At 38.1% G+C, this 12,298-nt stretch overlaps 1 protein-coding gene across 1 annotated transcript in view; it reads right to left on the bottom strand.

Annotated features, from left to right (window-relative positions):
- Positions 1-367: 367 nt before the first annotated feature.
- Positions 368-12,298, bottom strand: part of SRP72 (signal recognition particle 72) — a 30,775-nt gene continuing 18,844 nt past the window's right edge. The window contains exons 14-19 of the mRNA XM_032334383.1: positions 12,095-12,198; positions 11,877-11,954; positions 10,779-10,916; positions 6,623-6,660; positions 3,044-3,203; positions 368-2,413 (exon numbers count right to left, since the gene is read on the bottom strand). Of these exons, the coding sequence (XP_032190274.1) occupies positions 2,236-2,413; positions 3,044-3,203; positions 6,623-6,660; positions 10,779-10,916; positions 11,877-11,954; positions 12,095-12,198 (696 nt within the window). The 3' untranslated portion in view covers positions 368-2,235. The remainder of the gene's footprint in view (positions 2,414-3,043; positions 3,204-6,622; positions 6,661-10,778; positions 10,917-11,876; positions 11,955-12,094; positions 12,199-12,298) is intronic.

Here is a 12,298-nt window from a genome sequence, read left to right as displayed (position 1 = left end):
GGATCTACTGTTCAGATAGGCTTGTAAACAACAGTGAATGACAGGCTGTTTCCAGGTTTGAGTGAATAATATGTTTTTAAGGTGAACAGTTTACAAGCAGCCTTGAAGATGCTGTGCTTAGTAACTTTAAAAATGTTTACTCCTCAGTTTGTTTATAAACACATATGAACACGAAGTTACATTGTAACACATATGAATCCAAAGTTGTCACTGAAGTTACAACTGGGTTCTCTCAGTTCCAGCAGGTTAGTTTTGAAGCTTTTTGGGAAGGGCAAGAAAGAATTCTAGATAGTCAGCTCAAAAAATTCTTAGATATACCAATCAGAAAGTCCTTTATAAAATGCCAAAACCCCAAACACCTTAATCTATACACACTGAGAGAATATTTTATTTTAAATGTACCACAGTGAATCGATGTATCCATACTGGTTTTTATAAATGTACATACACACACACACTCACACACAAAGTATATGTCCTTGATTAAAGACCTGTCCAAAAGAAATAATTACTAGAAAATTAATGTTTATACTTCATTTGACAATTATGACTTATTTAAATTGAGGTTTCAGTTGCTTAGTAATGACTGGTAGTAACAATGGCTAGTGATTCCAATGACTAAATAAAGAAATACAAATTTCACTGTTGGTGCCTTACTTGGGTCAAAATTTTTAACAATGGATAACTTTCACCAAAATTCTGGCTCAATTAACCTAAAAATGATTATCCTTCACCACAGAAATTTAATGGAATCCTAAATAACAGCTTACAAACAATTACTCCTGCGATGGGGTATATATTAAGAAGGAATAAGTCATCACTCTTACCAAAATATTCTTTAAGCTCAAAAAGTATTAGGTCATAATAAATCATTCATATATAAGAGGGTCTCTTGTTTAGATGTTACCGCAGATTCTGATTAGGCAGCACCACATTTCTTACTCTTGTAAAGGAGGAACGCCTTTTAAAAAACACCTTTGAAGAAGTTTCAATAGATATGTTCAGAGTCAAACACAGCAGCACTTTATTAACAAGGATGAAGTAATATCACAAGGAAATACTCAAAGTCTAAATTCAATGCTATCTTGGGCAGCACAAAATGAATACTAACAAGGGTGGCATCCCTGTGTGCCTGTCTCATAGCTGTTCAGTGGGAAAGTGGCATGTAAGCAAGGAAGACCAGAGCAACACCGACACCACACTGACTGTACAATACACTTCATTACTTTGAGAAGGGTAATGAATAGTTGTACCCCAGATGACAAAGGCAAATCATTTTAGTATCTATTGACTGGGCCAAAAAGTTCTGTTAAGTTGCCTACTACGGAACTCTGGAAGATTTCCTCTCTACCTAGAAGTCACTGTTCATGCTCCTGACAGGACCATTAAATCTCTCTATCTGAGACACTCCAACCCATCTAACCTCAAAACGCTGGGTCTAGGGTTCAACTTCCTGCAACACTGATATATTTTCCTTGAGTTCTTTAATGGGGCTAATGTCAGCATAATATCATCATAATCTGGAAACAATATGGGGTGCAAAAGAGTCCTAATTTATATGTGTGTGTGTGTGTATATGTACATACACACACATTTCATTACTATGTATTTAGTATGTATATATAGTTTCCCATACTCCAGGATCACATGACAGAGAATTTATGGTTAAAACTGATCATGACATTTACTTCAGTTTTTCGGTCGTCATTCATGTAATGAAGTGAAAAACACCAGTGTATTAGTAAGGTCCCTTTTTATCACATGATATTTCTAAGCAGATACATGGAATGCTCAGAAGATTCCACTTTCAGTCTCCTAAGGCCTCCTAAGACATAATTTAAAGTGGGATTTGATAGGAAAAAGTATCTTCAGGCTCCAGTTGAAACAGAAGTAGGTTCTGTTTAAATCCTAGGAAACTCTGGATAACATGCCTTGTTTGTGAACCTGAAAAAACACCAGATCACAGCGCACAAAGAGAAAGAATGCAACAGAGATCAAGGTAGGAAAATGCCCAATTATTTTGAGTCCTTATCATCTGTGCAAAGCTAGGTGGTACAAGTAGGCCACGTCTGACTAGGCAGTTTGAGCAAGGTATTTTCCTGTGTGATACCCAAGAAAATCATTTCATGAAAATGTGGAGATGGGAGAGGGATAGCTCTGTGCTTCTTGCTGTGTTACCTTTATTATGTTCCTAGTGTCAGTGAGACTAAAAATAGCCTGCAAAGAATGTTCTCATCACCAGCCACCTTTTCCACCTTTCTTCTTTTTCTGTTGCTGTTTCTTTTTTGTTGCTGGAGCCCCTGCAGGTTTCTGGTGTCTTGGGGGTATGATATTACTTGTAGATGCTGATGCTGTTGCTGCGCTGCCAGGTCTTGGGGAGGTTGGTGGGCTGCTCACAGTCTTACTGGCGTCCCTGAAATCATCAGATCAGGAGAGTGCTGGTCATTCATATATTCAACGAAGGAAAGGACTACAAAAACATATGTATGGGATTTCACTTTCTACTCCTAACAACCTCCCACACATATTCTATTTATTTTAAAGAGGGCTCCCAACTTCCTATCCATTTTTCTTTGGAATACAATATTTACTGCTTTAGAGTTACAGTAATATATGGTACATGCCTATTTTTAGAAAGCATAGGAAAAAGAAAAAAAATTTAAATGACTTATAAACTTACAATGTAAGAATAACTTGTTTAGTAACATTTTTAATATTTCTAGTCATCTTATTTATAGTATCTGTTGTTCTTTATACTCAATTAGTTGAAGGATTCAGTGAATTAAGCTTCCTTTTGAAGATACTGGAATCCTAACATTTACGATACAATTCTATAATCCTATATTCACTATATAATCAAACCAGAAACACCACCTTTTCTTTCCTTTACATACGCGTACTGGCAAAACACTTATTAAAGATAATTGACGGTATTCCTTATACTTAAAATATATCTTAAAAATTCTTACTAATGATACTGAGTCCATCTGAGAAGGAATCAACCTATGCTCTGAGTGACTTCAGCTGAGGAGCAATGACTTACAGTTCAGATGAAGCTCCTGCAGTTGCTCCCTGGGTCCCTTTTCCAATCTGATCCTTCTTTTTACCCTTCTTTCTTCCCCGGTAGTAAGAACGTTCTCGCATTGGTAGCCATCTTTCTGGGTCTGGGGTCACCTTTGGGTCATAATTCTTAGGCAATTTTCCTGTGTAATAAGTGATAAAGAAATAAGGTATGTCCACAATGTTTTCAAGATAGTTTGCTTAAAGAATGTGTCCAGGCCTGGGAATAAATAACATTAAAACTGAAATAAGTTCATCTGAGAAAGCTTTATTTGTATAATCTAGCCAGGGAAAAGACCTTATTAAGCATGACACAAAATTTTCCATCAAGGAAAAGACTTTACATATGTATCTATTAAAAAAAATTTTTTTAAGTTTCATTTATTTTTAAATAACTTCTATACCTAATGTGAGGCCCAAACTCACAACTCTAAGATCAAGAGTTCTGACTGAGCCAGACAAGTGCCCCTATATAAAAAATATTTAATTTCATTTGGTAAGAGATACATTTTTAACGGAAATAACAAAAAAGTTTGCATATTATATAAGAGAGTGGACTGACATTCTTAATACAGAAAGAGGTCTTAATAATCAATAGCTAAATCATGCAAAGAAAAACGGGCACTGCTGTAATTTGGATAAGCCAGGAGAAACTGAAATCGTAATCATGTGAAAAAATACTACCTCACAGGGCGCCTGGGTGGCTCAGTGGGTTAAAAGCCTCTGCCTTCAGCTCAGGTCATGATCTCAGAGTCCTGGGATCGAGCCCCACATCGGGCTCTCTGCTCAGCAGGGAGCTGCTTCCTCCTCTTTCTCTGCCTGCCTCTCTGCCTACTTGTAATTTCTGTCTGTCAAATAAATAAAATCTTGAAAAAAAAATACTACCTCACTAATTATAAATGAAAAAGGTAGCAAAATTCTATCAAACTAATAAATATTAAAAGCAGTAACAATACCCAGTATTGATGAGACAGTAAAAAATACTCAAACACTACAGCAAAAGTATACAATGGTATAGCTTTTGTAGAGAGCAATTTAATTTGGCAGTACTAGTCAAAATTTATACTTCTAGAAATTTATCCTGCAGCTACCCATTAGACACAAAGTTATGTGCAAGAATATGGGGGCACCTTGGTGACTCAGTCAGTTGAGCATCCAACTCTTGATGTTGGCTCAGGTCATGATCTCAGGATCGTGGGACTGAACCTGTTGGGCTCCACGCAGAGTGGGGAGTCTCCTTTTCTCCTCCACCCCCGCTTGCACTCTCTCTAAAATAAATAAATCAATCTAAAAAAAGGAATATTCCCTATGGTATTCTTTAAAATAATAAACTAACTTGGGGCACCTGGGTGGCTCGGTTGTTAAGTATCTGCCTTTGGCTCAGGTCATTATCTCAGGATCCTGGGATCGAGTTCCGTCTCTGGATCCTTGCTCAGCAGGGAGCCTGCTTCTCCCTCTCCCCCTGCTTGTGTTCCCTCTCTCACTGTGTCTCTCTGTGTCAAATAAATAAATAAAATCTTAAAATAAATAAATTGTCTATCAATAGGAGAATTATTAAATAAACTGCAGTATGCCCATACTCAAAGAAGCTATAGCTATGGGGACACCTGGGAGGCTCAGTGCGTTAAGCATCTGCCTTCGGCTCAGGTCACTATCCCAGGGTCCTAGGACTGAATCCCACATCAGGCTCCTGGCTCAATGAGGTCTTGCTTCTCCCTTTGCCTGCGCTCCCACTGCTTGCGCATGCTCTCTCTCACCTTCTCTGTCCCCAACAAATAAAAAAATCTTAGAAAAAAAAAATTAGAAGCTAAAGCTATGGGTTAAAAAGTACATTTACATTTAATAATTTGGAGAAATGTCTGCACAATACACTCTAAAGTAGAAGATTAAAACAAATTATCCTGATGACATTGTTCATATCAATTTTGTAAAAAATTTTATTGACTGAGCATGTAAATGTATAATAATATATGTTTCTATACACAAAAAATTAAATTGTAATTATCTCTGGGAGTATGAATTTTGGGGGAATTTTCCATGCTTTATTGCCATTGTTTGTTTGTTTGTTTTTAAGATTTTATTTATTTATTTGACAGAGAAAGAGATCACAAGTAGTCAGAGAGGCAGGCAGAGAGAGGGGGAAGCAGGCTCCCTGCTGAGCAAACAGCCCAATGTGGGGCTCAATCCCAGGACCTTGAGATCATGACTCGGGCCAAAGGCAGAGGCTTAACCACTGAGCCACCCAGGTGCCCCGCTTTATTGCCATTATATAATGATGGAAGTTTTATTTGTTTTTAGAATGAGCATATATCGCTTTTAAGTTTTAAAAAATACCCATCTGGAAACCATAAAAAAATAGAAAAAAAGTAAAATTGCAGGCTATTACTACCTCTAGTTATCAGTTGTTCCCTTGCAATATTACTAATACATAAAACAAATACTTAGCATTAACTCAATCTCAGGTTTGTTGAGTTCGAGCCCCATGTTGGGCATGGAGCCTAATTAAAAATAAACTAAAGAAAGAAGGAAAGAAGGAAAGACAGACAGAATGAATATGATTTATAGCAGAGATTTCCCAGACTCAGGAACAGGTAGATGGCTCCAGGGATAACTTCTGACTAGTTGAAGCCAAACATGATAATTCTACTACTCTTGCCAGGAATTAAAAACATGGCCTAAACCAATCAATGCATGTCATTCCCCTGGTTAATGGTTCCGGCTTGGACACTGACCTATGTTGGCCCATGAGATTAATCAGAAAGACATGACAACTGCAGAAAGGCCCTCTCTGAACTGCGGGATGTAAGTGACAAGCCCTGGGGGTGCCTGGGTGGCGCACTCAGTTGAGCATCCAACCTTTGGTTTCGATCTTAGGGTCATGAGACTGAGCCTTGTGTTGCGCTCCACGCTCAGCATGGAGTCTGCCTGGGACTCTCTTTCCCTCGCCCTCTGCCCCTGCCCTCTCCCACCCCCGCATGCACTCTCTAAAATAAATTAAAAAAAAAAAAAAAAAAAAAAAAACACAAGCCCCAACTGTTGCTAACAAACATATGACTCTAATGGGATTTGGTTTTGTATACAGATGAATAAAGAGATACAACTTCTAGATCAGTAAAGCTTTCCTATACATAGCCATTTTCATAAATATCCAGTCTGATGGGAGTTCAGTTTGTAGCTGAAAGCAGCCTAAAGAATAAAGGGCTTACTATGTACAAAGCATCATTCTGAGATCTTTACACATGTGGTATCTCATTTAATCCCATGAGGTATAAAATTGTCACATTCCATTTTATAGATGAAAAATTCGGGCAGGTACATTAAGTAATTCGTTTAGTCACAACAAAAGAGCAATGTTAACTACAGCAACAATCTGAATTCAGGCAATCAAACTCTCTAGAGCTGTAGTTTTTTTAAAAAATTAAATATTAGCTATAGTCAAGATAAGCATCACTGTTCAAAGACAGTAAAGAGAATGGTATTTTTGTCCAAAGACTTTTATACTGGGCTAAACTCAAGCTTTTATCTTGTAAAAGCTAAAGATAAAAAAAGAAAAAATCCTTACCCTTCTTTTTTTTCTTCTTCTTTTTCAAATCTCCCTGTCTACAAAGAGAAGAAAAATCATTACCATCGTCATGATAAAATGTTCACACAGCATTAAACATGTGCAGAAGAGTGAGCTGGGTACTTTATCCTTAGGCATTTAAGATTTGGCTCTGTCTCACCAAAGTTAATGTTAGCTAGCTGGGATACTAACATTGGTTAAGTTTATTTTATTTATTTATTTATTTATAAAAAGATTTTATTTATTTGACAGAGACAGAGACAGCAAGAGAGGGAACACAAGCAGGGGGAGTGGGAGAGGCAAAAGCAGGCTTCCCACTGAGCAGGGAGCCCAATACTAGGCTTGATCCCAGGACCCTGAGATTATCACCTGAGTGGAAGGCAGATGCTTAACAACGAAGCCACTCAGACACCCCAATACTGGTTAAGTTTAATCAAGCTTCGCACACTGTAGTTTTTGGAAAATGGTTTTAAATAGAGGATTAGCAATGTTTTCAGAAAACAGGTATCATTTATACTGCCATACATTAAGTCTATACAAAAAAAAGAAGAAATCTGCATAAGCATGAAAATCTATACTACTTTAAGTTACATGTTTGGCAAACTAGAGAACAAATAACTAAACTCTTTGGCAAAAGAACATGTATGGTATCATACATGCAGGGACTATCCCTGGGAGGGTATGTAAGACAAGTAACATTGGTTGTGATCTTGGAGAGAGGAGAGCACACAGGATGGGAAAAAGCTTTTACTTTCTGTTTTGATCTTCCAAATCTTAAACCTGGTGAGTTTGCTGAATCTTTAAAAATCTTTATTAGGGGAGCGCCTGGGTGGCTCAGTGGGTTAAAGCCTCTACCTTCGGGTCAGGTCAGGATCCCAGAGTCCTGGAATTGAGCAGGAAGCCTGCTTCCCTCCCCTGACTCTCGGACTCTCTCTCTGCCTACTTGTGATCTGTCAAATAAATAAAATCTTAAAAAAAAAAAATCTTTATTAGGTACACTTAAAAAAGGGGGAGGCGCCTGGGTGGCTCAGTCATTAAGTGTCTGCCTTAGGCTCAGGTCATGATCTCATGGGATGGAGCCCATCAGACTCCCTGCTGGGTGGGAAGTCGGCTTCTCCCTCTCCCGCTCCCACTGCTTGTATTCCCTCTCTCGTGCTCTCTCTCTCTCTCTGTCAAATAATAAAATAAATAAAAATCTAAAAAAAAAGGGGGGGGGGGAGGCGTGCTGAAAGGAGCGTGAGAAATTAAAAAAAAAAAAAACCAACCACTTCAGAAAAATTAAGTACTCTGACAGCTATAAGATGAAGACATAAAAATATCTCTGTACATAATCATACGTGATATGCCTCTATGGTCTATGGGAACTATGAAACAGTGAACTAAAAAGATGAGACAGCAACGATTTCTGCCGAGAATTCATTCTATCAAGCCATTCAATTGTGGAAATTCTTTCAGGGTATCCTGAAGAGTAAGAAATTGAACACACAATGTCGCACTTTAAAAAGACCTTCATCTCTCACCTGGACTATGTAACAGCCTCCTAAACTGTCTCTCTACAAATCACTCTCCAGCCATACCTGCAATTTCCCAAAGGTTCTCTGCCATTTGTTACTTATTTGCCTTTGCTCACACTTGGCCTAATTCATCCTCCTCAAGAGTCAACACAATCATCTCTTCTATGAGATGATTTCCTAACCTCCGACTGTCCCCAGGAAGGACTATACCATCCCCTCGCCCTGCCCCAGGGTACTCCTCTATGCCCTGCACAATCACAGCACATAAACCTTTATTGCAATTACTGCAATATTTTCTTCTACTAGACTTAGGTTCTTTTAAGGGCAAGGACCATAACTTATTTTTTGTCAACAACATAGTGTATCTTCAAAAGAAACTAAACCTCTGGGGTACCTGGCTGGCTTAATCAGTAGAGCACATAACTCACGATCTCAGGGTTGTGAGTTCAAGCCCCATGTGGGATATAGAGATTACTTAAAAATAAAATCTTAAAAAGAAAAACAAAACAAAACTAAACTTTTATATCAAAAAGTTAGCGCAGAAGCCTTTAATAATACCTAATGAAAATAATGTGAAATAATAATGTGAAATTAAAAAGCCTTAATAATTATCTAAGGAAAAGGAGAGGATTAAAGGACTAGAAAAGAACCTTATTCTAATTATTCAACTCTGAAAGAGGAAAAATAAATACTGAAATTAAATAGGGGGCACCGGGTGGCTCAGTCAGTTAGGCAACCACCTGAGCATGGATGGATGGGGGGAGGGAGGGGGAGAGAGAAAGAATGAGAGAGAGAGAGAGATAGAAGGAGGGAGGAGGGAGGAGGAGGAGGATTTAAAGAAAACGTTTAAATAGGCATTATTTGAAAATTCCCTTAAGATTTGGCTTGAATTTTTCATTCTGGGGTTCTTTATAAAGTTTGAGATGGGACTCATATGATGAAATGGAATTTGGGACAAGGTAGTATTTCTGAGACTCCAGTTCCTAATCTTAGTTTTAAAAATTGTGAGTAGGATGCCTGGGTGGCTCAGTAGTTAAGCATCTGCCTTTGCCTTGGGTTGTGATCCCGAGGTCCTGGGACCAAGTCCGGCTCCTTACTCAGCAGGAAGCCTGCTTCTCCCTCTGCCTGCAGCAAACCCCTGCTTGTGCTTGCTAGTCCTCTGATTAAAAAAAAATTTTTTTTTGTTCTATTATGAGGATGATAATGCTTTTTTACCAGAGTTCATAATGAAGTTACTCATATAGTGTTACTGACATATTTTTTTTTTAAGAAATAATTTTTTTTTTTTTAAAGATTTTATTTATTTATTTGACAGAGAGAAATCACAAGTAGTCGGAGAGGCAGGCAGAGAGAGACGGAAGCAGGCTCCCTGCTGAGCAGAGAGCCCGATGCGGGACTCGATCCCAGGACCCTGAGATCATGACCCGAGCCGAAGGCAGCGGCTTCACCCACTGAGCCACCCAGGTGCCCCGACACATTTTTAAGTTAGGAAAAAATTTACATTTCAAATGGCAGTCAGAAAAGGAGAAAACAGGGATGCCTGAGCGGCTGCCATTAACCATCTGCCTTCAGCTCAGGTTAGGGTTAGATCTCAGTGTCCTGGGATCAAGCCCCACATCAGGCTCCCTGCTCAGCAGGGAGTCTGCTTCTCCCTCACACTCTGGCCTCCCCCACCACCATTTGTGCTCTCTCTAGCTCCTTCTCTCTCAATAAATTAAAAAAAAAAAAAAGTTTTTTTAAAACGGAGAAAACTGAAAAACCATGAAAGCCACAAATTTGGGGAAGGGTTAGATCTCTTCCATTCTCTATTCATTCCAAGTCTCTATTCATGGAATCTTAAACATTTCACTATAGGCCTCACTGTGTTTCTGAGATGGCCAGCAGAAGAATAATAAGATTTGACTTCGTAAAAGTTAATGAAGCTAGCTAATCTTTCCCCCAAATCAGCAAAATAAACCTCATCTGAACTGAGTATAGAATGACTAAATGATGTGCTAAATATATATAAAAAATTTACAGGTAAATAAAGTAGGGGACAACCAGCTAATGGAATACTATGCATAAAAAGAACGAAATATGTCTACATTAAGAATACAGAGAAGGGACACCTGTGTGGCTCAGTTAAATGTCTGACCTGGGCTCAGGTCATTATCTCAGGTCCAAGGACTAAGCCCCGCCTTGGGGCTCCCTGCTTCTCCCTCTGCCCCTCACCCCTGCTCATGCTCTTTTCTCTCAAGCAAATAAATAATATCTTAAAAAAAGAAAAAAAGAACATGGAGGAATCTCCACAACTTAGTAAATGAAAGCAAGGTAGAAAACAGTTAAGTACAATGTAATCCCCTTCTGTAAAAAAATGATAAGTAAATCAAAAAACCCAAGGAAAATATTTCTAAATCACCTTTGTGTGTAAACACAAAGAAGATCCTGAAGGATATACACTCAATACAAAAGGTTCATTTGGGGGTGGGATGGAGGGAAGTGGTAAACAGAACGAGGACGAAGAATTGGGTATAGCAAAAAAGAGGGTAAAAAGAAACAAGAGGGACTTAACATTTATTCAGGAGGAATTTTCAGAGAATGCATTTTTCATTCCTTATGTAATTTAAAGTCCACATTAGTGAGGGTTACAACGAAAATATTACCCTTGCTCCTTTGGTTGACTATCTCCAGCAACTTTTCCACCCTTTTTCCGAATGTAAGTAGCACCAGGAGAATTTTCAAGAGCCTCCACATCTACTTTTAGAGACATGCTATCTGATGAGGGCAGGTGTTTACTAAGGCTGGAATCAACAGGAGTTCAGGAACACAATGTATACACATATATATGTCTGCCAAAAGAAAAAGTCTTTTTTTAAAATATCCTTTCTCAAAAGTAAAAAAAAAAATGTTCTCAAATCTTCTATAGAATAACAAATTAGGGGCGCCTGGGCGGCTCAGTCCATTAAGAATCTGCCTTCGGTTCAGGTCATGGTCCCAAAGTTATGAACTGGAACCCTTAATTGGGCTCCCTGTTCAGCAGGGAGTCTGCTTCTCCCTGTCCCTCACCTCCGCTCATGCTGTCTCTCTCTCAAATAATAAAATTAAAAAAATAAATAACAAATCAGTTGATAAGTTCAATTATATATTACATACCCTGAAAAAATAAATCATAATCTAATCATCTATTCGTTAACTCAGTGCTGTACTTCAAGATGGGGTTTAATAAAATCTCTATTCCAAAACAACTACCAAACATAGATTTGCTTGCCACAAAGGTCTGACTTGTGGCTACTTCCATGACTCCACCTTGGGTTTGGGAGCACACCCTGATGAGACTATGATCCAAACTCAGCCGATCAGGGCACTGAATATCTTATCTTCAGTAACTGTTAGGCATGTGATTTAAGGCAGTTCAGTGAGAATGACATTTCAGAATCTTTCACAACTACCCAAATAAAATATGCTTTTTCTTTTTCTTTCTTTTTTTTTTTTTGTGGCTGGACTTGAACCTGAAGAGATATAAACTGCATCTTGACTTCATTTTTGCTTCTGGATCAAACCGTACCCCAAGTTGGATCTATCACTGTATTTTTCAGTCATGTTGAAAATAAATTCTCATTTTTGCTCTTACTAGTTAGAAGAGTGCTCCGTTTGTTTGCTGATATTTACAACAGAAAAAGCCATGGTCAAAATAGGTATTGGAAGGGATCTAGCATGCTACTTGGGAACTGTCTGGAATAATAAAAAGCTCAAAAGGATACGCTTTTGCCTTCTCAGGATCTACAAGTGAGTAAGCAGAAATAAGCTGCGCCAGGGTGTGAATATCTTTTGGATTTTGTCTAAAAAAAAAAAAAAAGAAAGAAAGAAAGTTAGTGAACAGTTTATGAACCTGGAAAAAATAAACAAGCAAAATAACCTCCTTGTATCAAATAACAGCAATAAAATTTGCATTTTTACATCTTCAGCTTTCAGAACTTACTTCCATAGCTGTTCTAGGTCACTAATTGCCTCTTTCTTCCGCCCATATTTGAGTTTGAAATTTGCAGCTTCTCTTATCAAGGACAAATGAGCAGAAGATTTGGGCTAAAGGTTCAATAAAAAAGGGAAAAAATTTTAACTTAGATATCTACCAAGCACATGAAGTTACTATATTCATTAGACCCTTAAGATGGACCTATCTATT

The sequence above is a fragment of the Mustela erminea genome, chromosome 2 (genome assembly GCF_009829155.1).
Source record: "Mustela erminea isolate mMusErm1 chromosome 2, mMusErm1.Pri, whole genome shotgun sequence".
NCBI lineage: Eukaryota > Metazoa > Chordata > Mammalia > Carnivora > Mustelidae > Mustela > Mustela erminea.
Note: the sequence above shows the minus strand (reverse complement) of the source record. Positions and strands in the feature narration are given on the sequence as shown.